This window comes from Capsella rubella, unplaced genomic scaffold (assembly GCF_000375325.1).
Source record: "Capsella rubella cultivar Monte Gargano unplaced genomic scaffold, Caprub1_0 scaffold_1, whole genome shotgun sequence".
NCBI lineage: Eukaryota > Viridiplantae > Streptophyta > Magnoliopsida > Brassicales > Brassicaceae > Capsella > Capsella rubella.
The window spans coordinates 3,297,295-3,321,579 of record NW_006238923.1 but is presented as its reverse complement, the minus strand read 5'-3'; the positions used below and the strand labels follow the sequence as shown (position 1 = coordinate 3,321,579).

The following is a 24,285-nucleotide window of genomic DNA, read 5'->3' as shown; positions in this document are numbered from 1 at the left end:
ATTAATATTATTATTAGAAAAATTCTAATAAATGGAAATAAATTGACTTTTTTGTTGTTGTTTTGAGTTCGTCTCTTTACTTAACCTCACACGAAAAATCTAATGCGCAGATTACCCTAATTCTCTTTCTCGTTTTCAATTAATTTTTCTCTTTTATTAATGTGAATTTGATCAAATTTCCCAAAATTATGTTTCGAGGTTGAATTAGAGTAGAGGCTAACAAAGCAAAACCGTCGGCGGCAGTACTGCTGGATACAAAACCGTCATGCCAATATTACATAGGTTCCGTCAGCGATGACGCTGGTCAACACTGCGTTGAAAGAGCTTGAGAGAGATAGGAACAAGATACAGAACATTAAGCATGACATGTGTTAATGTGATTGAGATCACTAGGATCATGAGGCTTAGATCTAATGCTAGGGAATTGAGTGGTACAATGAGATAAATCTTCAGTACTTGTGTTTATGTCGGGTAATTGTCGATGGTAGAGATCTAAAAGATATTTAACAGTTTCTCAGACTATCCCACTACATAAAGGCACCTCCAAAAAAAAGTTGTTAGCGAGGTTCATAAGTTTATTGCGGACAAAAAATAAATCAGTAGCCACTGGTAACTCAGTGTTTAGGGATACTTAAAAGACACATGGCAATTATTCATTGGTAAAAAATATATTCATCTCTTTGCCTCTCTATAATTCTTTCTCTCTCTACCATTTTTATTTAATCAATATGCAAGTTTACTAACGGAGGTCTCTCTACAATTCTTTTTCTCTCTAGCATTTTTATTTAATCAATATGCAAGTTTACTAACGGAGGTGGTCTTAGCAAATGATACCAGTTGAAAATAAATTTCATAAAAATTGTTTGTTAGTCAAAGTTTTTTTTGTCGGCCTTCCCCTTTGTCTCGATTATCATTTTCATTATAGTGAAGACAAAAAAAAAACTTTCAATTACTCTGTTATAGTTCTATCAATATAACCGGCCACATCAAATTTTCTCAATGAAAGCAGCTAATTTTGCGTGAGTGATAAAAAGTACATTTGCCAAAAGGCACAATACTCGACGATGGTTTTTGGTTCAGCCGTTGAAGACTCATGTACATATTAGACCATCCTTATTGCTAATATCTTAGGGGGTAAGATACCCTAAGATACTAGCAATAAGGATGCCCTTACTAAACATTGACCAAAACAAGAATAACACAAATCAATCAAAGACTCCAATTGTGCTTAATCTTTTTACCATAGACTTTGGAGGAGTTAGAGGGACGTTTTTCAAATAGCTTAGACAGCCATTCTCGAACTGTTTCATCTTCTCCTTCGCCTTGGTGAAGAAAGGGGACTTCTCGGGAGAAGACAAAGATGTCTCCCACCTCCCAACCTATACAAAAAAAAAAAAAAGAGGTTACCAGAGGGTAAATCAGACTTATTTCAAAACCAGAGGTAAATAAGACTTATTTCAAAACATCAGACTTACAAATGAAAGAACATCATCTGGTGTTATCTTCTTGTCTTGAATGTGACACTCTTGGAGGGAGTCAAAGAGATATGTCGTCAAACCAGTAGCCACTGGTGACTCAAATTCCTGAAGCAGTGGACAGTCCTCATGCGCAATTAGCTGTTTCTCCTGAAAAGATAACATATCAATCAGATATATAACGTGTACTTAGATGGCATAAAATATATACGAATAATCAGATGCTCAACAATTTACCATTTCTGCGATAAAGTTCTTTTCATACTCGGCCAATCTCTTAGATGCCACAAGAAGATAGGGCTTCTTCTCCTACTTAGAATATTAAAGCCTTAGAAACAAGGTTCTTCTAAGTAAAGGATAAAGGATCAAGTCAAGCTAAACTTAGAACTGCTTACCATCTCAGGTAAGGATTGCCACTTTACAAGTATTGCGTCAATCTGTTATCAGACAGAAAAAGCAGAAAGATGATGTTTAGAGGGGGGAAATATGAGAACTCTATAAGAAGCAGAGTCTGTGTAAAAATCAAAGAGCAAAAAGTGTAAAAATCCAAGAAAAAAATATCAAAATAACAGACGAATGATGTTTATGGGAAAGTATGCACACTTACCACGGCAACGTAGTTGGAATCAGAAGAATGAGGGAATTGGTTTGCAAGAAAAATCAGCAGCGGAGTTAGAGCCGACTTTTCTGAATCGGCATCATATTCTTCATCAGTTTCCTCCGCAGGTTCCTGTGGCCATTCGACCTAGAAATCACAATTTGAGACTCAAATACTTATCCATATTCAAACAGACACTTAATTTACTCTCAAACAATCTAAATTACCAGATCTTGGCGGGTGTTTACATGGTACATCACAGAATTGCTAAAGTAACGGAGCCTTGTCTGCACAAATGTTAAACCCATATGAAGTAATACTTCAGATCAAAACACAAACCAGATTACTGAAGTGTTACAGAGTATATATAACATACATATAGTGACAAAGAATCCCATCCATCTTTAGCAGCTTTTAGAGCCTGTCTCAACAGATCAAAAACACTCACATCAAGATAACAACACCAGATCCAGCTCTTTCTTTTAAAAGACTCACATCAAGATAACAACACCAGATCCTCACAATCTAATGACAACATGTGAGTTCCCAAATATAACATGATATAACGGTACCAAAGCAAGAACTAAAGGTTCAAGAACTCACATCGTTCATTTTTTGGTTCTCGGCGTGATTATTCTTGATGTAGTCCTCCATGAATATGAAAAAAGCACTGGGTATCTTTAAGAGCCTATCATAACAAAACAAAAACGAGTAAGGGAAAACTGGAGAAGAGATCTATAATCGTAACATTTAAACTGGAAGAAAGAGGTCGAAGCTGAGGCTTACTCTGAGCTCCTGGTTTCAGCGTTTGAACCACTTCTTGCTTCTCCATCCATTTCCATGATCGATTGTGCAGGAAAATTAGCTTCTCCTCCTTCCGCTTCCATGATCGATTTGTGTCGCTAGAGAGAGAGAAAAGCAGAGATACGTAGAAGAAGTTTATCAGCAGAGTTATCAAAATCGAAGAAAAAGTAAAATCAGCAAGGAAAAAAAAAAGAGAGAGGAAATCACCTTAGACGAAGATCCTAGGGTTTTGAAAATGGAGAGACAGAAGCAGAGTGAGAAGAGAGATTGTGATTTATACACCCTTGCGAAAGAGCAGAGGAAAAGGATTTTTTTTATGAAGGGTTTTTTTAGGCGGGATCTCAAACATCATATAATGCCACGTCATCATAGAGTGCGTCCTGTTTTGCAGACAGAGGTCTGCCGTAGGAGAGACACCACAAATCCGGTCTCACTTGCTTATACTACGCCGGAAACTCTCTCCAAACCCCAACTGCTTCTCAACGGCTCTGGTCTGCTCCGCCTTTGCTTCTAACATTCCGATCTGCTCACTGCCGGAACCTCCTTCTTTATCTCTCCCCTCCGGCCGTTAGCATTTCTACCCCGGCCGTGCTTCTCTTTTACTCCTCCGGTGGATCTCAATCGCTTCTCTCATCCGCCCCCAAGGGTCACTCTCTCGCGGCCATTCTTCTTCTTCCGACAAGCTCGACGCTTTCGCGTTTGCAATGGACGCGACTAAAGGATGTAGATCTCCCTTCCTCTTTAACCCCGAAGACATGCTCTCTCTCTCTCTCTCTCTCTCAGTCGGCGGCTTGCTATCAAGTTAATACATGCTCTTCTTCCTCTTCCGATTAATTCAATCCCTTTCTCATTACCAACGTACCCGACGCAAACAGCAGCCGCGAAACGGAGGCGGACCGTGACAGTAAAGGTGGTGATCGTCTCTCTTTCTCTATGTATCTTACACATACTTGCTCTCTTAACGTGAGCGGCGGCTTTTGCTCTCAGGTTAATTAGGACACCAATACGCCTATTAGCTTAGGTTTTAGCTTTACAGGGCATCTTTTGGGCTTCAATTTAAGTTCAGACTGGCCCATTCTCTGAACCTGGGTCTTTTGGGCTTCAATTTAGGATATTTAGTAGATTATAAATAATTAGGAATTTAATATGAAATTATATATTCCATTAAAAATTAGAATTCTTAAATTAGGGTTTATGATTTGAAATTATTAAAAATTAAAAATATGCGCCAAAACGTTTTAGTTTGTAAGTTAAATTAATAATGATTTTATTTCATTGTAAATGTAAAATTATTCTATTTATTGATTGAATTTATCAAAAACATTGATAATTTGAAATTTGAAATATTTTATATGACATAAATAACGTATTTATAGGGGTGAATATATTTTGAATGATTTTGGTAATTTATTAGTAACGAAATAGTGATTTTAAAGTTATTTACGAAATTTAAAATTTTAAAATTTCCAAAATTAATTTAAACTGTAGGCAGATTTTTTAAATATTTAACAACTAGGTTTTAACCCGCGGTGTACCGCGGAACGATTGTTTTGACTAAATAATATATATATATATATATATATATATATATATATATTTAACTTATATTTGTTAATTTTATTACCTTTTTAGTGTTTAAAGATTCTGTAGTTGTATTTTTGATTGTTATTTTTATTACTTAACTCGCGGGATATTTTTTGTAACTGGCGGGACTAAAAAAATTATGTTTAAGTTATATTTGTTATTTTTTTTGTTATGTTAACCCGTAAGATAACCCGTAAGAAAAACATAAAACTCAAACCCGTTAAATCATATTTATGTAAAATATAAACCTTGAATGTTTTATAGATTTCGAAAGAGATTTTGGTTTTTGTTTTTCAAAAACTCATTTTTAACCAATCAAGATTTTAAAATTTTATGGTTTTAAAATTTTGGATTCTCTAAAATTTAGTAAAACTTTTTTTGTTGTAATCTTTCATTCAAGATTTTGGATTTTTAAGTTTCATATTAGTCATATTTATAATGGTTCCGAACCATTGTTTAAAATTTTCTACCCGATGTGGAACGTTATACATATATGTTTTTTCTTTTATCGATTGAGTAGTATACGTCCGTTTAAAAAAATTCAAATTGCTACATATGCGAAAAAAAATTTGTATTTTTATTATACTTATGCTTTATGTAATAATTTAAATTTTAAAACAAATAAGATCATATAAAAATATTGGAGAGATATTCAATTTATTAGGGAGACATTTTAGGAAATTTTGTTAAATGTAATAAATATTAGTTTCTAATTTTGAGATTCTGGTGTAATTTAATTACAAATTTTATCTTAAAAGTTTGTTATTTATTTAAATGGCAAAGATTTATTATACAATAATATAAAGTAAAAAGTTGTCAAAAAAAAAAAAATTAAAGTAAAAGGTTATTTTCTAAAAGTACTTCAAAAATGTTAATATAGATGATAAAAGATTTAAGCAATATTTTTTTGAGGAACTCTTCGGTTTTGTTTTTTGTTTTTTTAAACTCTATTAATTATATGGGATTTTAGGAGGCAAAAAAAAAAGAAAAAAAAAAAGGTCACCGCAAAATCTTAAAAGCCCATAATTTTGTATTATGGCCCAAATATCGCAGCCAAGATATCGCAAAGTCAGTTCATATAAAGAGAACATTGATTTTGTTTAGGACGAAGAACAGAGAAGGAAGAACGATGCGACCTACCTGCGTCGGACAGATGAAGATCGCCGCTCCGGTCGGCGGCGAGGACAGGGAGCGAGCAGGTATGTCATTATTCTCCTCAAGCATCTGGGTTTACTGGAGTTGTTAGGGTTTTCTCTGCTAACTAATTTGGTAAAGGTGACTTGACAGAGGAATCTCTTTCTGAGATTGATGTGATTGCACCTATTAAGATTCTTCAGCAAATATTGAAGACACCTCACTCGAAATCTCGGGTCTCAATAGCTGTTCAGCGATCTGGATATACTGTTGTCTTAAATCCCGGGTGCGTATTACTCAAGGTTATGCAAATTTTTCAATGAGAATAGTTTAGTTTATACTAATTACTAATTATCCTGGCAGGCCTGGTGTTCAAGAGAGTGAGAAACTCATTGGGAAACGTAAGAATGTATTGGGCGTTAGCTTTCAGAACTACGCTGAGGCAAGCTTAGGCTTGTCACCTGTTCGCCAACAGGTTACTTCTAAACCCTAAACCCTAAGTGGTTCTGCTTCTTTTCAGTTGACTCTCTGTTAACCCTTGTCTTTTGACACAGGTTTCAACATTATCGTGGCTTAAAGCTTGGCTTGATAATGTAATGGCCAGTGTACCCGAGCTAGCAATTTGCAACCATTTGAACGGTGTTGTCCAAGGGTATGAGCTTCTACCAGATGGAATCTCTGGGGTCGTTGACCCTAATGTTGTTCAGCAAAACTGCCTTGCAGTTCTACGGTTTCTTCAATCAAATTGCAAAGAGGATCCTGGTGTTTACTGGGTAACGTTATAATTCTATGCCAAACTGCTACTATCTTTTGTTGGCATTATCACAAAAGTTGACTGTTGATTTTATTATGTTCTCCTTAGCTCTACAAAGCCGCTGGTGAAGATGTTATTCAACTCTTTGATCTTTCCACTATTTCAAAGAACCATTCCTCAAGCGCAAGCTCATTCCCACTGGTAATTATATTGGTCTTTTCTACAAGAGTTTCCCTTTTTAATACTAATAAAAAGCTGTTTTAAATCGTTATGTTTACTAATTATAATTAGTGATATCATTCTGGATAGGTTGTTCGAGCATGTGCACACGAGCAATTTGCAAGGTTCATTTTGAATAATGAAGAGGAGTTTGATTTAACTGCTGAGGCTAATAATGTGCAACGTAAATTCAAAGTAGCAGACTTAGAGGAGGAATCACTTGATCGTGTTATGAACTCAACTTCAGGTTCTAGTCACGGCATTGGTCCTGATCGTGCGCCTTTGACTACAGCCATTTCAGTTTCATTGCAACGAGCAGCTGTTCACCATGTTATTCAGGCTATTAAGTCTCTCATGGTGACGCGACAACTAATTTCTTCAGAAGAAGAAGTTGAGTGGCTTCCAACATCATCACTAGACAGGAAATTGTGGAGTCTCGTTATGCTTCTTGGTGAATCATATCTTTCTCTGGGGGAAGCTTACCTAGAGGATGGACAGTTGCCCCAAGCTCTGAATATTGTTGAGCTAGCTTGCTCCATTTTTGGATCAATGCCTTACAAGTTTGAGGAGAGATTGTTTGCATCTGCCTTGTACACGTCTTTTTCACGGCTAACAACATTTAAAACGCCAGGCCTTTCAACAACGCAAGGGGAGTTGGTGAACGAGCCAGTCCTTTCAACAACTCAAGAATTTACAAGTTTCAGGGAAGTTTCATCAGTACGTATCTTTTGGGCTACGGTATGGTTAATTGTTGGTGAGATTCATGTGAGCTTGTTTGAAAACAAGCTCAAGAAGAAGTACATACCTGAGGGGTCTGAAGTAGCAAAGAAAGAAGAAATGCCGTCTGAGATTGTAGAAGAAGTGGAGAAGCTCAAGAAGAAGTTAACGGCACATAGTAAAAAATGTAACTTATGTTTGTTAGTAAATTGCACTTGTGGCTCTCAGAGCAAGAAGAGCAGGGGCAGAGGTAAACCTGGTAGCAGTGGAATATTTAAATTTCTCACCACGTCTAGGAAGGATGATCCAGAAAGCCACCTGTTGGCTGCATTAGAGTGTTACCAACAAACTCAAAGAGCATTATTTCCAAGCGACGGCAAGGACTTACAATCCCTTAGCAAAAAGAAAGCGTTGGTATGGAATGAAATTGGTCAATATCTTAATGACATCAAGAAATATGCGGAAGCAGAGAAGGCAATGACTAATTCTATTGAGGGATTTAAGGAGATTGGCGAGTATGAGGGAGTTATATGTACCATCGTAAACCTTGGTTTTATCCGACAAGAGCAGGCCGGAGAAAAGAAAAGTACCCTGGCCCAGCTGCAGGAGCAACTAGTTCAGGAGCAACTAGCAACTAGGATAGGACTAACTCGAGGCAAAGATAAGGGAATTCGGCAGCGGACTGCTGAAAAAGCTTACAAAGAAGCTTTGGAGGCTACAACGCTAGATTACGTAACCTCACTTGGGTACTTTCTGACAGCAGAGAGAGAACTCGGTCTTTCCACAGAGAAGGGTATTCCTATTTCAGAAGAAATGAGAACTCAAGTCTACATACAGCTTGGTCATGCATATCGGATTCTTGGTGTTCATTTGGAAGCAGCAGGCACAACCGCCGTTGCACCTCATGTATTAGAGAGCAATTCTTACAGCAGTTATGATTCTTCTCCTGGTCGATTATCAGACATTAGTGCTTTTAGAGGGGCACGGGATTCGTTCAAAATTCTCGGGGAAGTTGGTAAAGCTTTATATGCAAGCACTTCCAAAGAGTTAGCGTCGTGTCACCATAAGTACTGCCTAGAGTTTTTGGAGAGTATGGACATTGAGAAAGCCAAGGAGCACGCTCTTTTGGCAGATGAGAATTATCAGAGGTCAGTGGATGGTGTAGGCCCTGAGAATAATCCCGCTGAGTTCCTGGAAATCCTGTTTGAGGATTCGGATATGTCCTTCCAGTTTAAAGAACAATCAAACTTTGTAAGTGCTCGATCCAGAGATATGAAAAATTGGCCATTCATGCATTTGCATGGTTCCCTATTTAATGTTCTGTTCTGTTTTAGTTTCAGATGCTGGAGTTGGATTTGTCTCGTTTTCTTGAAGGACGTCACATTTCGAAAGAAGATGAGAAAGAATTAAAAGAGGAGCTTCTCTTGAAATTTTGGGCCCGACTGAGAAATACTCTGAGGATTCTGCTGACTGAATACTCAAAGTCGTCAGCAGGAGGAGCAAACAAGTCTGGAACACTGAAAGAGATGTATTCAGCATCACTCAAGGCAACAAGCCTTAGTGACCTGAATGGGATGCATGCATTGTGGACAGCTCGATCTTAAGGACACTCCAGGTCCATGGTGTCCATATATTAGTCTTCCTTAGGTCTTTTACTTATTCGATATTGTGGTCACGTTTTTAACCTGAAGTTCGAAATATCTTCTACTTTGGTTTAATCTATTTCCTTGCAATTCTTTGGAATTTGTTTTCTCAACTTTCTAGGCCTAAAATTATGTCCCTCCCAGCTCCCAGTAAATGATTTCCTCGACTGACAAAATGCTGTCGGGACAACAAAATGCTGTCGGGACAACAAAATGCTGTCGGGACAACAAAATGATGTCTCTGGGTCGTTACCAACCCTAGTCAGCTATTGGACAGCTCGATCTTAAGGACACTCCAGATCCATGGTGTCTTCTTTTGTGTCATATACATGAAGGCCCGCCCGTTAATAGAACCGCTTTAGAGAGAAACCCAAAAAAAAAAAAAAAAGGATGAAAAAAATGAGAGAGTAAAAGGCCGCAAAGGAGACACGGTCAGTGACGAAAACGTGGCCGTGTAAGCAACGAGTTGAAAAGAAAAGGGATACCGCGTCCGTGCGTCGCATAGTCCAACAAGTGCCACCTCCACTCCAAACCTTCTTTTATTTGTTTTGCAAAACGTGGTGTTTTTTTTTTGTTATCAGTTCTTTTGTTTTCTCTTTCTTCTTTCATTCATCCATCAGTCATTCAATCAAACATGAGAAGAAAGTATAATATAGTATCATTATCTTGCATCATGCTTTTTTAGTACCCCCAACGTCGATTGTAGGGCAAAGATCTTTTGGAAACAAGTGTGAGACAAAGACACGACTATAACATAAATTAAAGAGATGTGGGAAATTTCTTAGTAAAGAAGAAAAGATGGCGCGCGGCATCATAACTGGAGCAGTATAATATTTTAAGAACCAGTTGGTTTCCTTGTTATTTTTCGAAGTTTTGGAAGCACATGTTTCTTTTGCTTACACATGTCGTCTTCTTCACATGACGTGTGTGCCTTTCTTATCTTAGCTACATGTGTTGGTCTCCTTTTCAGATACTTCTCTTTTTCTTAGGTAAAAATTGAGATGCGATCCTGACATAATATTTCCTGAACTAATAAATAAAATCTCCAACTGGAACTGGTTTATAAATTTAATTTAATTTACAGTATATGATGACGACGCTAAGACACTCTGATAACACACTTCACTCCGACAAAGACAAAAGACACAAAACTCCAGTTTGCCCCGCCGACACCATCGCTGATGAACCGACATATAAAGATTTTTCTTGGTCAAGCAAGCCCAACTGCCCAACGAAGAAGGAAGTCGTGGTATATAAATATCATAATTGTACACACACACACACAGTACAAGCACCTCTCTCACTCCACTCTTGCTTTAGTGACTACTTCAAATATATAGAAGAAGAACTCTGAAGGATAACATGTCAAATACTAGCAGCTCTCATCATAGCTTCACAAGCTTCGCTACTGGTTGGTTAACCCGTCACAGGTATTTCGTCGAACAGCTTACGTGCGCTTCTTCATCTTCTTCCTCCGACGTCACTCTCGAAGAACAACAATCTCTTGTGACCCAGTTCTTATCTCACTGTCTTCAATACTACCAAGAGAAATACGCCGCCGTCTCCATCGCCGGAGACAACGTATTCACTTTCTTCTGCCCGCCGTGGTTCAGCTCCTATGCTAAACTCATTCTCTGGGTCGGCGACTTTAAGCCTTCTTTGATCTTCAAACTCACCGACGCCTCCGTCGACGACCTCACGAGCCACCAGCAGGACCGGATCTCGAGTCTCCGGTCTGATACTAGGAGGAAAGAGAGAGAAGTGATGAGAGATTTCGCGCTCGTGCAGCAGAGCGTGGCGGATCCGCCGGTGATGCTCGCGGCGAGGCGAGTCGGGGCAGTGGGAATGGTAGACGGAGAAGAGTCTGATTTGGAGGAGGCGATGGAGGTGCTCAAATCCGGGATGGCGGCGGCGATGAACAACGCAGATCAGCTACGGTGTTCAACGGTGGGGAAAGTGGTGGAGATTCTTACTCCGTCGCAGGCGATAAAGGTGTTGAGGACAATCGGAGAGCTTCACCTCCGTCTCAGAGAATTGAATTTGGAGAGTGACCACGAAAGAGCTTGATAACAACCGTTTTAATTTGCTTCTTCGAACAACAATGGAGTCACGAATTTTTTTTTGGGTTTGGAAACATCCACTTAAGCCTGATTGATATATTTAGATTTCCTTTTTGTTGATTTTCATCTTAAAGAAAAACATTTGAAAAAAATTGGGCATTTTTGTTTCTAGTGGTTTATATCCTTATGATTAATGATGTAATGTTTTTTTTTCTAAACAAATATTTGTTTGGCTTTGTTTGTTCCTTAGCCCCTAATCTCATTCTCTCGTCACACACCACTACTCATCAGTTACGTTATAAGCCACACTAGCTAGTTACAATCGTCAAAACAAGTAGCTAGTAGCTTTCAAAATCATACGTAACTTATGATGTGGTGGCCATGTCATCTACACATGGTAATTAACTTTTGTTTTGTTTGATGATCCGATCAATGTCTGTGTTTATTCTTCTTCCACTCTAGTATCTTGTTATGTTGATAAACTGATCACGAAAGCGAAGTATCAAACTCTAAAGGCATTTGATCTTCTTTTGTTGTGCTGAATTAGTTGTCCCTTACTGACTTGTGACTATTGGGGTTCTCATGCTCGCATTTGCGTCTTTTATCATGTCCATGAAAAGGAACTAGAATCTACGTCAGCTTCCCGATACGCTATAGATTATAACTAAATTGGCTTGAACAAATCCTGCTAAACTGGACGTTGTTGAAGGTTTAAAACACTTTTTTTTTTATCCCAAACCAAACTAAAATGACTGACATTCGAATATCTTGATTTTGAATAGTATCTGATTGATATTAAGTCCACGAGTTCAATTTTCTGCTTCTGCAAATTGAATACAACAACAAATAAGCCAACTATTTCAAAGGGATGTAATTTATGTTTCTTGGCTACCTTTTGTCAACGTGTTAGGCCATGGCGTTGACTTTAGATGGCTTCCTAGTGCCACCAGCTAAAGAACATATAGTCAGCTTTGATGGGCTTTTTTTAAAAAGGCCTATATATGAAAATAAAGAAAACAATGCATGTTTTTGTCAATACAAATCAAGAACAGAACAATTATGCAGACAAATTTCCATTGACTACACTTTTCTTTACTACGTTACGTTAAGTTAAAATGCATCAAGTAACTCAAAACGTTAAGATTAATAAACAAATACTTGTTGGTTGTTGCCTCATTTTCTTCTTGTGTAGTCAATAGTCACCACCGGCCGAGTTAATACACACGTTTACACCCTTGAATTGACCCGTTCTTAAACACACCCGCATAACCCGACCCGGATCCACCTGCTCCTTTCAAGTTGTCAACTAACACACGCGCTGCTCCTTTGATCCTAAACCATTTTCTCATCTTTTTTTCTTCCTCAACTTCAATCACAGCATTATATCTCCCTCTTTGTCTTCTCGATTCCTACCTAATCTCTCTAGGGTTTGGGTTTCTGGACGACGAAGGGGGGTGTTTTTCTCTGAATTTGAGATATTGAGATTGCTTGTTTTGTAAACTCGGAAATCTATGGCGGTTTCTAGCGCCTTTGCGGTTACCCCGAAGCTGGAGAATTTGTTATCGAATCAACTCAATCCGTCTTCTTCTTCTTCTTCTTCTCCGGCGCCGTTGGGTGTAATTGGGATTCGTGCTCTTCCGATTAACAATAGGACAAGGCGAGGTCTGATCCAGAGAGCGCGTTGCGAGATTTCCACGTCTAAATCAGCCAGTGTCTCCGCTCTGGAACAGCTCAAGACTTCTGCTATTGACAGTACGTTTCCCTGTTCGAATTCCAATTTTGGGTCTTCTATTTTGTTCTGCATCATGTGAAATTGCATTTGAATTTCATGATCGGTGCTTGACTGCTTCTTTGGTTGCTAATTTTAAATTTTGATGGGATTTGTAAAGCTTTTCAAAATTTTGCCGCTTGGATTTAAATACTGTTTACTCCAAAGATGTATATTAAAGCAATCTTCTTTACGATATTTTTATCTCCTCCTGGCTGATCTCTTTCATTCCTGAGCTGTAGTATTTTGTTGCATATGATTATTCTGGATTTTGATTTCTGGAAGATATATATTGTATACTTCTTTAAGCTAAAGGGTCTTTTTTACTGAACTCCCAACTATTTCATGGTTACAGGATACACAAAGGAAAGAAGCAGCATTATGGTGATTGGGCTTAGCATTCACACAGCTCCTGTTGAGATGCGTGAAAAGCTTGCTATACCAGAAGCTGAATGGCCACGAGCTATTGCCGAATTGTGCAATTTGAATCATATCGAAGAAGCTGCTGTTCTCAGTACCTGCAACCGAATGGAGATTTATGTCTTGGCTCTCTCTCAACATCGTGGAGTCAAAGAAGTGACTGAGTGGATGTCTAAGGTCTTTCCCTTTCCCATGCTTAATCTCTGTCACCAACAATGCACTTCTCATTATCTGTGACAACAACTTCATCTGATAACTCTCTTTGATATGCTTTTATCACCATACTACAATCAATTTCAAATGCTGATATATGTTATTTTATTGCCAGACAAGTGGAATCCCAGTTTCGGAGATCTGTCAGCACCGTTTTCTATTGTACAACCAGGACGTCACACAACATATATTCGAAGTCTCAGCTGGTTTGGACTCCCTTGTCCTAGGAGAAGGTCAGATACTTGCACAGGTTAAACAAGTTGTTAAATCAGGTCAAGGAGTCCATGGTTTTGGAAGGAACATCAGTGGGCTATTTAAACACGCAATCACGGTTGGAAAGCGAGTCAGAACAGAGACAAATATCGCTGCTGGGGCTGTTTCCGTTAGCTCTGCTGCAGTTGAACTTGCTCTCATGAAGCTTCCAGAATCTTCACATGCATCATCTGCTAGGATGTTGGTAATTGGTGCTGGAAAGATGGGGAAGCTTGTAATTAAGCACTTGGTTGCTAAAGGTTGCACCAAAATGGTGGTTGTGAACCGAAGCGAAGAGAAAGTTGCAGCTATCCGCGAGGAGATGCCGCCTGGTGTTGAGATTATTTATAAACCCCTTGATGAGATGCTATCTTGTGCTGGAGAAGCCGATGTAGTCTTTACTAGCACAGCATCTGAGACACCATTGTTCTTAAAGGAGCAAGTAGAGACTCTCCCTCCTGTTAGAGATGGGAGGCTTTTTGTTGATATCTCTGTTCCTAGAAATGTCGGGTCTTGTGTCGCTGAAATAGATGGTGCACGGGTTTACAACGTGGATGACCTCAAGGAAGTTGTTGCTGCGAATAAAGAAGACAGGGTGAGGAAAGCAATGGAAGCTCAGGCTATAATTACAGAGGAATCAAAACACTTTGAAGCGTGGAGAGATTCGCTGGAGACAGTTCCAACAATCAAGAAATTAAGGGGATATACAGAGAGAATTATAGCTGCAGAGGTTGAGAAATTCTTGCCGAAAATGGGTGGCATTGTGATGGACAAGAAGATGAGAAAAGCAGTAGACGATCTAATCCGAGGTATAGTGAATAAGCTCCTACATGGGCCAATGCAACATTTGCGATGCGATGGGAGCGACAGCAGAACACTGAGTGAGACGCTGGAGAACATGCAGGCTCTAAACAGGATGTATGGACTTGATGCAGAGATACTCGAGGAGAAGATTAGAGCCAAGGTGGGGAAAAAGTAGAGAGAGAGCCTTTGTTGCATCCATTTTTTAGTTTCGTAGAGGTTAAAGTTCGGCACATTTGTAATATAAAAGCTTGAGGAAAAGAGAGTGAAGATAGCTTCTGGGGAAGAAGATCTTCTGGCTCATGTCCTTGATGAGAAACATACAATTATATTGTTTCATTGCGTTCTTTTGTTAAAACTTTGTATACATAATATACACAATTTATTTCCTAACATCTACTTCCGAAACAAATCAACAATTATAACCATCATTGGAGAAGCAAAATTGTTTAATTCTTTGTTGATAAACGATACATTTTAAAGTCTTTATGTGATATTTGGTTGATAAAGAAAGCAATCTTGGAGGACCCAACAGGTAAAAACGAAGTCACGTACAAAAATTTGGTTCCCTCCATTTTTTTTGCTTTCAAATTTTTTGCACTGGCTACTCTATGAAAGATTGTAAGTACTAAGTACAACCAAACCCATTCATTCCATCACAAAAATTTTTTTTTTTAATTTTGCGTGAATTTTTAGAGTGGGTAGTTTTTGTCCGGAAATAACAGTTTCTAGATTAGTCATGTGTGAGACATTTCTAACTAAAATATTTGGACATGTATTTGACGACAAGTAACTTCGGTTATATCAAAGACGGAAATATAAAGTTTCAAAAGCTAAACGAGTTAAGAAAGACTAAACGAGTAAAACATACAGTTCAAGGCAATATATTAACATTTCTTCTTGGAGTATACGATATGTCTTTTGTCTCTTTCGTTTTTTTTCTTTCTCTACGTGGTTCGAACCGTATTTGGCTCTAAGATCATCCAACGTTGAAATATTGAAACTAAAACAAAATATAATCAATTTTTGGTTCCCCAAACAAATTAAAATAAGGCAGAAACATTTTTTTATGTATATATGTATTTTTGGATACGTATTCAACTTGTTACGAGGTACTGTATTCCATGATCATGTATATGGTTTCTTCAGCTCCATATTATATTGGACAAACCATTCATCGTGATTACAAGATCTTATATATTTAGGTATAAAAAGAGTTATATAAAAATATATTTGGGGAGTTCCTTTAAATAATAATTAGAAACTAAAACCCACAATTAGTACTTGGAAATGATCTATTATTGCGGTCCTTGTTATACATTAGTAAAGACTAAGAGAGGAATGAGTCAAATCAAATGTTTGACTTGTATTTGCATGAAAGTTTACGTACCATTCGACTTCACCTGTGTGTTATCTTTGATTATTTCCCACTATATAAAGAAAGCAATGAGAGAGCCTAATAATAACATCATCGATCACTTTAATACGATAAGTAACCTTGAGTTCAAAGAAGACCCCTTGAGATATTATTTGCCTGCCAATAATACGAACCGTCTCTTTAATAGGTTTGATATATATCTGCGACTAATATTTTCGTAATCTCTTATGATTTTTTAATAATGTTCTCGTTAATGCATGTACTGTGTGCCAATGTTATGTTTACAATGAAAATAATATAATGTGTAGAGAAATGGATGCAAGATTCTTGTACCCCTTGGAGAGCTGTAAAATCATTCACTTGGTAAGTACTCTATCGTCGTCACTAATAAAGAGGCTGAGTACGGTGATACATCTTATTTACGTTTCTTCTTTAATTTATTAAAGTTGAGACATGGAGAAGCGGAGCACAATGTAGCAGCCAAAAAAGATAGAAGTGCGTTGCTGTCTCCTCATCTCTTTGATGCTCCGCTTACCGATCATGGTAACCAACAGGTAAACCCTAAATATCTCCTACACTTTTAACTTTAACCACATGGATCAAAATCGCCTCAGGAGATGATCCACTTTGTGCATTGCTATAACTTCTAATCATTTAATGCTTCTCTTAAGGTTGAGAATCTCCGCGAACAACTCGAAACAAGCGGGCTGCTAAAGAGGATTGAGCTAGTTGTAACTTCTCCCTTGTTTAGGTAACATATATATATATATATATATATATATATATGCATTGAAGAATAGACTTGGTTATATTTGTATCTTTTATGTTTTATAGTGGCTTGGACTGATTAATTATTCGGTTTATGAATAGAACTATGCAAACCGCAGTTGGAGTTTTTGGAAAGGAATCCAAACAAGCAAGAATGACAAGTAGCCCTCCCATTGTGGCACTTGAGGTTGCTCGAGACCGTAATGTATGTTTGAGGAAATATGTTTCATTTATATATATATATATATATTATATTCATCGTCCATATCGAACAAATTCATCATGGTAACGAAACATGGATATGTATTTTTTTTTTATTGTGCACGCAGGGAGTCCGTCCTCCTGACATGAGAAGAAACGTTAGCGAGTACCAAACTCTTTTCCCCACCGTTGATTTCTCTCAGGCAACGAGCTAGCTTTCACTCTTTCTTCATTAACAAATCATATATTAATTCTTGGAATACTATATTATACATTAAAGACTTATCAACATATGTATAAAGAATACACATGGTGATTTCTCTAATATTTTGGATATCATATTATATATAGATTGAAAGCGAAGAGGACAACCTATGGAGACCAGATGTTAGAGAGTCGGAAGAAGAGATTTTGGCGAGAGGGTTAGAGTTCATGAAATGGTAACCTTTTCAAATCTTAATTAACTTCGTGGAATTAATATAGATTACATAAGCATATAGAGAATTGAGAAATTTTCTCTATAAACTAATTAAGGTTGTGGAAGAGACCAGAGAAGGAAGTCGCAGTTGTAAGCCATGGAATAGTATTGCAGCATATGATGTACGTGTTCGCAAACGATTGTGACGACTCAACTAGAAATGAACTTTTCAAGAGGTACAAAAAAAGTTTCCCTTTAGCTACGTATATGTAGTTCAACTTATAGTTGATATTATTTATTTTGTAATAACTAAAATATATTCTTTAACAGATTTGTTAATTGCGAAATTCGTACTGTCGTGATTGTAGACAAAGGGAGGTTAGTGTGTGATCTTCATCTAGTTCGTTTATGATTATCCATTTCGGTTACTATAGTGGATTGTTATATATATGCTTTTATTTTTCAGCCTGATCAGCTCAACTGCGGAGAATTGACGTACGACGGAGTCTTTTGGTCGAAATTACGTGTTATTGATTTTATTGTTTTATTCTTAAAGCTCGAATTAAAAGAGCTTCTCCTACCAACCTAGCTATATCTGTTTTTCTTTCTTCTGCAATGTTCAGGAAATGTATCAAATAAATGGAAAATAAACACTATCATAAATAGATAGTATACGATATGATATAGTTATGTAATGGAATAAAAAGACTGTTGTTGTTGAGAAATTCATATACGGTAGTCTTTTAAATCGATATAACTACCAGCCACGTGGCCCTTGCATAAAATGGAAAAAGTAACCGACCGATTTCGGGGAAGAGCTGGTGTTTTTGCTGGGGAATACCAAAAGAGGAAACCCTGGCGCTGAACCATATATATACATATCAATATTTCCACCAAATTTCTTTAATATAATAGATTTGAAAATTATACACCCATTAACACGGCTTCAGCGATTGGGTTAGACTTTTTCTTTAGTCCATTCTAAGGGTTGTAGTCTACAGACGACGTAGTCCATTGAATTTTAGAAAACTTCCATATTGCTTCCGAGTTGTTTCTGAGGGGCTTCCCCCGGCCCCATGAATTTAAGTGGGGACAGTGGATCTATGTATATATACATATATAAATATTGATTCGACATGAGCTAAGGACGAATATATAAAGAAGAGGATGGTTTTGTAAATATTTTATTGGTAGCAGTTGCTTAACAAAATTATAATTAAGTAAAAATTATATTGTAGTTAGTTTATAATAAGGAGTTCACTACGTGTGTATGGATAGACATGGAATTATGTGGAGCTCAGACGCTGCGACTCTCATCGCCCAATTTCAAAATCCTTCATTTGGTTAGTCTTCCATGTTTTTCTTTTTCAATCTCTTATAATTATAGCGGTATTACTTGTTGCACAGGCCCTTTTGTGCTTGAGTTTACATTTACGTACGTAAAGGGTACTGCAGAGCCATGTTTTAATTTGTTGTATTGGACCTACCGGAATTGAATAAAGGTGAGGCATGCACAAGGAATCCACAATGTAGCATTAGAAGAGCAAGGAGAGAAACCTGAATCAGAAAAGCTTTTTGATGCCCACCTCTCTCCAAAGGGTTTGCAACAGGTGACAGAATTACATCTATATATAATATCAACCATATGCTTAGGGTTTGATATACCACCTTGAGGTGCACTCTTGTATATGCATCATTTTTCGACAATTCCACAGGTTTCTGAAAGGCGCAAGAAAATCCTTGAATTAGGGTTGTTAGACACTATCGAGTTGGTGATTACCTCAACTCTACGCCGGTACGTACTACTACAGCTACCAATTTCTTATTTTGACTAATATTTAATTTCTGGTAGAATCACCTTGGGGAATATGTGGTTAGACCTACTTTTTAGTGTTTAAAAAATCTCTGCCTAACTCCAATACTCTCTGTATAAATCACTAGATCCACCATATCCGCTTCGGTTAATAACTAATCCCGACATGATGATGAATTGTTATATAATATATATATATATATATATATATATATTATAAAATTCAAATCTTGAAGGTTCTTTTTTGGTGGTATGGTTCCCAAGTATCCATCAACAATTAAGTTTATAAACTGAAGACTTTTGAATTGTTATCCATAATTGGGCAGTTGAATAGAAACACTGTTTCATTTAATTTCAGAACAATGGAAACTTCAGTAGGACTATTTAGGGAACAAGAAGATATCAATATACCCAACAACCTCCCTCCAATTGTAGCACTTGACATTTGTAGAGAACGCATGGTAATATCAAATATTCATTGCTTTAAACAAACAAAAAAAACAGATTGTTATAAAGCTTAATATATATATGTGTTCCAATATAATGGATGATGAATTATAATGGACTCTAGTTGTTCGATCGATATTCTCTGCAGGGACTCTATCCGTGTGATCGTAGAGCAAGTATAAGTACTCACCGCATTTGTTTTCCTGACATCGACTTTACAGAGGTAGTTAATCATCTCACCATTTATTCCTTTAGAAGCTCATATTGATCATCTTCTATTTATCAATTTTGATCATTTTATATTTTCATATGGTTATATTATTATACATAGATAAAGAGTGATGAAGATGCTGGATGGAAAGATAAGGAAAGGGAAACACTAGAAGAGGTTGTTACTAGAGGTCTTCGCTTTTTAACATGGTGACTACGAACTTTCCTTTCTTCTTTTTAAATTAGACTTTCACATTTTCATGCATTATATTAATTAAAATGGTGGTCCATCTATATCTTTAGAAATAACTCTATTTCGGATATTGTCATTCTAATATATATGTCCACTCGAAATATGGACAGAAACATCCACGATCCATCATGTTGACCAAACTGCAATTAGATTACAAGACGAATTAGTTCGTAAAAAGGAAAAAAAAAACGAAATACTATATAGCTAGTGAAAATATAACTCAAATCCAGTTGATAATGAAGTGGCATATATCTTTTATGCACTAAGTTAGAATCATGATCATTTTATTGTGTTTAACATTCTAAATAACATTGTTTTAAATGATCCATTATACGTACGTAATTATTCAAATAAAGTTGTTATATACTTGGAATCAATATTTCCATGTGTGATTCATAATAACTCCAAGGAATAGTCTATATATTTGAGTCATACATTATTTTATTAACATGAATCAGAATAAATTTCTGATATAATCATATCAGTGGTATAGTCTATGTATGTTCCGAAAATTACACTAATTTAGAAGAAGAGAAAAAAACAACATGTGTAGGTTAAGGGAGAGACCAGAAAAAGAAATAGCAATTGTAAGCCACGGGATTTTCTTGCAACAAACACTTCTTGCGCTGCATGAAAGGCGTGGCATGCCTCTTCAAGATGCTCACCTTACAAGGTGATTTATTATGCTACTCCCCCCCCCCCCCCCACTCTCTTCACTCTATTCACTAAATACATATATATATATATCAAAACTGGATTTCAATTATTTATTTTTGTTTGTTTAGGTTTGCCAATTGTGAACTCCGGACAATTCGGATAGAGAAGAGGTACGTAACTAAAGTTAGCTTAGTTTACCCAACAAAAAAAGAAGAAGCTAAATTAAGTAGCTAATGTTAGCTTTAGGAAATAGAAGGACATTTTTACAAGTAGTCTTGTGTTCTAATAACGTTTTAATTAAGTGCAGTTACATGGAATAGTGGATACATTAACGAATAACGACGACTTGTAATTGTAGAAACTAGCTACGTTTCCTTCAACTTCTATTCACACGCTTGAATATAAAAGGCAAACTGAACTGTACGTGTTTTCTTTTTCCAAAGCCACACAAACATATGACGTCGTCCATAGAAGATCGAAGCTGATATCCCATTACCAAGCCCTACCACTACTAATGTATTGTTGATTTTTTTTCTATAGATCTTTAATTATATATCCCTATACACCTTTTTTAAAAAACATAAAAAAATTTGTAAAATATTATATACTTTTCCTTGAATAATTTCATCGATATTATAGTTGAATAAAGTTAATAAATATTACTCAAGGTACCAATAGGATTGTTTCCCGCTTAAAGAGGCGATGAATGTTTGCAACCAACTTCGATTCGCCGGAGACAGTACTACTCTTCAGTTTATACACAAATATATATATCTCCTTTTGGATACTCTCCCTTTATTTTTATTTTATTTTATTTTATTTTCCTATCGAAACAAATCACAAATCTCAAATAAAGATTCTCATGAATCTCTTTATAAAGATTCTTCCAATATTCTCTGACGCCTCATTCTCCCAAACCCTAGATCCCGCCACACTCGCCGCAAACAATGGCTGCGATTGAATCACACAAACCGGAGATCACCAACGCCGATGACGACGAAGACGAATCTCCCGTGGAGGAGGTTCGTCTCACTGTGTCGAACCACGACGATCCTTCTTTACCCGTGTGGACGTTTCGGATGTGGTTTCTAGGTCTCCTCTCTTGTGTCCTCCTCTCGTTTCTCAACACTTTCTTCGGATACAGGACTCAGCCTCTGATGATCACTATGATCTCTGTTCAAGTCGTTACGTTGCCTTTAGGGAAGCTTATGGCTCGTGTTTTGCCTGAGACTAAGTATAAGATCGGGTCATGGGAGTTTTCGTTTAATCCGGGTCCGTTTAACGTGAAAGAGCATGTGTTGATCTCCATGTTTGCTAACGCTGGTGCTGGGTTTGGATCTGGTACTGCTTATGCTGTTGGAATTGTTGATATCATCATGGCTTTTTATAAACGGAAGATTAGTTTCCTGGCTAGTTGGATTCTTGTTATCACTACTCAGGTCTCTTTCAATTTCAATTATTTCATATTTTCTCTCTTTTTTTTTTTTTTATAATGAAGTTTTTGGTGATTAGTTATGATTGTCTGTTGTTGAACCAGATTCTTGGGTATGGTTGGGCTGGTATCATGAGAAAGTTAGTGGTTGATCCTGCTCAGATGTGGTGGCCAACGAGTGTTCTTCAAGTCTCTCTGTTTCGGTATGTTAGTTTGATATTGCATAGCATTTGATTTTGAAGTTGTTTATATAAATGTGCTTGACAGTATTGTTTTTTTTTTTTTAAACCTTTGTCTAGTGCTCTTCATGAGAAGGACAATGCTAGAATGTCTAGAGGGAAGTTCTTTGTGATTGCGTTTGTTTGTAGCTTCGCGTGGTACATATTCCCTGCCTACTTGTTCTTGACCTTATCATCAATATCTTGGGTTTGTTGGGCATTCCCAAAGTCTATCACAGCTCAGCAGTTAGGCTCTGGAATGTCAGGACTTGGCATTGGTGCATTTGCTCTTGATTGGTCTGTCATTGCTTCTTACCTTGGAAGCCCTCTTGTGACTCCTTTCTTTGCAATCGTCAACGTCCTCGTTGGTTACATTCTGGTCATGTATATGGTTATCCCTATATCATACTGGGGAATGAATGTGTATGAAGCAAACAAGTTTCCAATTTTTTCCTCTGATCTGTTTGATAAGCAAGGGGAGCTTTACAATATCTCCACCATTGTCAACAATAAGTTTGAGTTGGACATGGGGAATTATCAACAAGAAGGTCGGGTTTATCTCAGCACGTTCTTCGCTATCAGCTACGGGATTGGTTTCGCAGCCATCGTTTCCACACTGACTCATGTTGCACTCTTCAATGGAAAGTAAGCTGATCAGCTTATCAATAATGAACTTATATGCACTAACTTGAGGTTGAATTTTACTAATCTTCTTTTTGATTTAGGGGAATTTGGCAACAAGTACGAGCTTCAACCAAAGCTAAAGTGGACATACACACAAGGTTGATGAAGAAGTACAAAGACATACCAAGCTGGTGGTTTTACGGCCTGCTAGCTATCTCATTAGCACTATCTCTTGTTCTCTGCATTTTCATGAAAGACCAGATCCAGATGCCTTGGTGGGGACTCCTTCTAGCTTCTTTCATGGCTTTAACCTTCACCGTACCAGTCAGCATTATCACTGCTACAACTAATCAGGTACCACAACTTCCCACTTTATTTAATCCCCAAAACATAATTAATTAGGATCTTTTCTGTTTTCTCACTTTTCAAACTGTTGTGACAGACTCCAGGTCTGAACATCATCACAGAGTATCTCATGGGTGTGTTGTTACCAGGGAGACCAATAGCTAACGTCTGCTTCAAAACTTACGGGTACATAAGCATGTCACAAGCAATTTCATTCCTCAACGACTTCAAGCTAGGCCATTACATGAAGATACCGCCAAGGTCGATGTTCTTAGTCCAGCTCATAGGAACGGTGATAGCAGGCACAGTGAATATATCAGTGGCATGGTACTTGCTCACATCAGTAGAAAACATATGCCAGAAAGAGTTGCTTCCTCCGAACAGTCCATGGACATGTCCAAGTGACAGGGTTTTCTTTGACGCATCAGTGATTTGGGGATTAGTAGGACCCAAGAGAATCTTTGGCCGGCTAGGAAACTACCCTGCACTAAACTGGTTCTTCTTAGGTGGACTGATAGGACCTGTCCTCGTATGGCTTCTCCAAAAGGCCTTCCCGACAAAAACATGGATCTCGCAGATCAATCTCCCGGTGCTTTTAGGGGCAACAGCTGCAATGCCGCCAGCAACAAGCGTGAACTTCAACTGCTGGATCATTGTAGGTGTGATATTCAACTACTTTGTGTTCAAGTACTACAAAGGGTGGTGGCAGAGGTATAATTACGTGCTATCAGCAGCATTAGACGCGGGTTTAGCGTTCATGGGAGTGCTCTTATACTTTAGTCTGACGATGAATGGTATCTCTATTGATCATTGGTGGGGTGCTAATGGTGAGAACTGTCCTCTTGCCTCTTGTCCTACTGCTCCTGGAATTCAAGTCGAAGGTTGTCCTGTTTTTTAAGTTTTTTTTGGTTTCTTTTAGATTTACAGCTTTCTGGAGATATTTGTCCCATTTGTTTTTAGACTTGAATCTGTTAATTTTTTGGGCCGGACTGAACTTGGAGAGATAGTACAGATAAACAAAATCAGACTCTAATGATTAATTAGCGAGTAATGTTTCGTTCAACGTTGATTTATTTATC

At 37.4% G+C, this 24,285-nt stretch overlaps 7 protein-coding genes across 9 annotated transcripts; 6 read left to right on the top strand and 1 right to left on the bottom strand.

Moving 5' to 3' along the window:
- Window positions 1–963: 963 nt before the first annotated feature.
- Window positions 964–3,856, bottom strand: LOC17897093. Its single transcript, XM_006304006.2, has 10 exons — window positions 3,085–3,856; window positions 2,860–2,975; window positions 2,677–2,761; window positions 2,450–2,494; window positions 2,301–2,360; window positions 2,083–2,220; window positions 1,871–1,912; window positions 1,713–1,784; window positions 1,476–1,625; window positions 964–1,379 (listed from the first exon to the last, which is right to left on the bottom strand). Exons 2-10 carry the CDS (start codon window positions 2,958–2,960, stop codon window positions 1,206–1,208), a joined length of 867 nt encoding a protein of 288 aa, XP_006304068.1. The 5' UTR covers window positions 2,961–2,975; window positions 3,085–3,856; the 3' UTR covers window positions 964–1,205.
- Window positions 3,857–5,587: 1,731 nt separating this feature from the next.
- LOC17898370 lies at window positions 5,588–9,000 on the top strand. Its single transcript, XM_023790078.1, has 7 exons — window positions 5,588–5,660; window positions 5,737–5,881; window positions 5,959–6,070; window positions 6,150–6,368; window positions 6,458–6,550; window positions 6,659–8,536; window positions 8,620–9,000. The coding sequence occupies exons 1-7, from the start codon at window positions 5,591–5,593 to the stop codon at window positions 8,887–8,889; spliced, it is 2,787 nt and encodes a 928-aa protein (XP_023645846.1). The 5' UTR covers window positions 5,588–5,590; the 3' UTR covers window positions 8,890–9,000.
- Window positions 9,001–9,924: 924 nt separating this feature from the next.
- On the top strand, window positions 9,925–11,157 carry LOC17899928 (transcription factor TGA4). The gene has a single exon (XM_006303119.2). It carries the CDS (start codon window positions 10,291–10,293, stop codon window positions 10,993–10,995), a length of 705 nt encoding a protein of 234 aa, XP_006303181.1. The 5' UTR covers window positions 9,925–10,290; the 3' UTR covers window positions 10,996–11,157.
- Window positions 11,158–12,343: 1,186 nt separating this feature from the next.
- On the top strand, window positions 12,344–14,837 carry LOC17899297 (glutamyl-tRNA reductase 2, chloroplastic). The gene is made up of 3 exons (XM_006307152.2): window positions 12,344–12,740; window positions 13,112–13,353; window positions 13,505–14,837. The coding sequence occupies exons 1-3, from the start codon at window positions 12,500–12,502 to the stop codon at window positions 14,618–14,620; spliced, it is 1,599 nt and encodes a 532-aa protein (XP_006307214.1). The 5' UTR covers window positions 12,344–12,499; the 3' UTR covers window positions 14,621–14,837.
- A 1,295-nt stretch (window positions 14,838–16,132) lies between these two features.
- Window positions 16,133–17,701, top strand: LOC17900109 (phosphoglycerate mutase-like protein). The gene is made up of 9 exons (XM_006305848.1): window positions 16,133–16,183; window positions 16,267–16,374; window positions 16,492–16,571; window positions 16,691–16,793; window positions 16,918–16,992; window positions 17,141–17,229; window positions 17,324–17,443; window positions 17,538–17,585; window positions 17,674–17,701. Exons 1-9 carry the CDS (start codon window positions 16,133–16,135, stop codon window positions 17,699–17,701), a joined length of 702 nt encoding a protein of 233 aa, XP_006305910.1.
- A 721-nt stretch (window positions 17,702–18,422) lies between these two features.
- LOC17897168 (phosphoglycerate mutase-like protein) lies at window positions 18,423–21,142 on the top strand. Of its 3 annotated transcripts, none has more exons than XM_023788635.1 (9): window positions 18,423–18,550; window positions 18,710–18,817; window positions 18,923–19,002; window positions 19,379–19,481; window positions 19,616–19,690; window positions 19,799–19,887; window positions 20,484–20,603; window positions 20,716–20,757; window positions 21,031–21,142. In XM_023788635.1, the coding sequence occupies exons 1-9, from the start codon at window positions 18,488–18,490 to the stop codon at window positions 21,044–21,046; spliced, it is 696 nt and encodes a 231-aa protein (XP_023644403.1). In that variant the 5' UTR covers window positions 18,423–18,487; the 3' UTR covers window positions 21,047–21,142. The 3 variants fall into 3 exon arrangements, with proteins under 3 accessions (XP_023644403.1, XP_023644404.1, XP_006305963.2); XM_023788636.1 differs by having other exon boundaries at window positions 20,895–21,142; XM_006305901.2 differs by having other exon boundaries at window positions 20,716–21,142.
- Window positions 21,143–21,504: 362 nt separating this feature from the next.
- LOC17896981 (oligopeptide transporter 2) lies at window positions 21,505–24,275 on the top strand. The gene is made up of 5 exons (XM_006304584.2): window positions 21,505–22,026; window positions 22,125–22,222; window positions 22,319–22,882; window positions 22,963–23,215; window positions 23,304–24,275. Exons 1-5 carry the CDS (start codon window positions 21,535–21,537, stop codon window positions 24,102–24,104), a joined length of 2,208 nt encoding a protein of 735 aa, XP_006304646.1. The 5' UTR covers window positions 21,505–21,534; the 3' UTR covers window positions 24,105–24,275.
- The last annotated feature ends 10 nt before the right edge of the window (window positions 24,276–24,285 follow it).

Coding starts and splice junctions, on each gene's coding strand:
- LOC17897093 (XM_006304006.2), bottom strand. CDS start 2,960: ATGGAAGCGGAAGGAGGAGAAGCTAATTTTCCTGCACAATCGATCATG. Junction 2,762..2,859: donor GCTGAAACCAGGAGCTCAGA/GTAAGCCTCAGC, acceptor TTGTTATGATAG/GCTCTTAAAGATACCCAGTG. Junction 2,495..2,676: donor AGAACCAAAAAATGAACGAT/GTGAGTTCTTGA, acceptor CTGTTGAGACAG/GCTCTAAAAGCTGCTAAAGA.
- LOC17898370 (XM_023790078.1), top strand. CDS start 5,591: ATGCGACCTACCTGCGTCGGACAGATGAAGATCGCCGCTCCGGTCGGC. Junction 6,071..6,149: donor TGTCACCTGTTCGCCAACAG/GTTACTTCTAAA, acceptor CTTTTGACACAG/GTTTCAACATTATCGTGGCT. Junction 8,537..8,619: donor TTAAAGAACAATCAAACTTT/GTAAGTGCTCGA, acceptor GTTCTGTTTTAG/TTTCAGATGCTGGAGTTGGA.
- LOC17899928 (XM_006303119.2), top strand. CDS start 10,291: ATGTCAAATACTAGCAGCTCTCATCATAGCTTCACAAGCTTCGCTACT.
- LOC17899297 (XM_006307152.2), top strand. CDS start 12,500: ATGGCGGTTTCTAGCGCCTTTGCGGTTACCCCGAAGCTGGAGAATTTG. Junction 12,741..13,111: donor CAAGACTTCTGCTATTGACA/GTACGTTTCCCT, acceptor TCATGGTTACAG/GATACACAAAGGAAAGAAGC. Junction 13,354..13,504: donor TGACTGAGTGGATGTCTAAG/GTCTTTCCCTTT, acceptor TTTTATTGCCAG/ACAAGTGGAATCCCAGTTTC.
- LOC17900109 (XM_006305848.1), top strand. CDS start 16,133: ATGGATGCAAGATTCTTGTACCCCTTGGAGAGCTGTAAAATCATTCAC. Junction 16,375..16,491: donor CCGATCATGGTAACCAACAG/GTAAACCCTAAA, acceptor GCTTCTCTTAAG/GTTGAGAATCTCCGCGAACA. Junction 16,993..17,140: donor CCACCGTTGATTTCTCTCAG/GCAACGAGCTAG, acceptor TATTATATATAG/ATTGAAAGCGAAGAGGACAA.
- LOC17897168 (XM_006305901.2), top strand. CDS start 18,488: ATGGAATTATGTGGAGCTCAGACGCTGCGACTCTCATCGCCCAATTTC. Junction 19,482..19,615: donor ACATTTGTAGAGAACGCATG/GTAATATCAAAT, acceptor TATTCTCTGCAG/GGACTCTATCCGTGTGATCG. Junction 19,888..20,483: donor GGTCTTCGCTTTTTAACATG/GTGACTACGAAC, acceptor CAACATGTGTAG/GTTAAGGGAGAGACCAGAAA.
- LOC17896981 (XM_006304584.2), top strand. CDS start 21,535: ATGGCTGCGATTGAATCACACAAACCGGAGATCACCAACGCCGATGAC. Junction 22,027..22,124: donor TTCTTGTTATCACTACTCAG/GTCTCTTTCAAT, acceptor TTGTTGAACCAG/ATTCTTGGGTATGGTTGGGC. Junction 22,223..22,318: donor CTTCAAGTCTCTCTGTTTCG/GTATGTTAGTTT, acceptor ACCTTTGTCTAG/TGCTCTTCATGAGAAGGACA.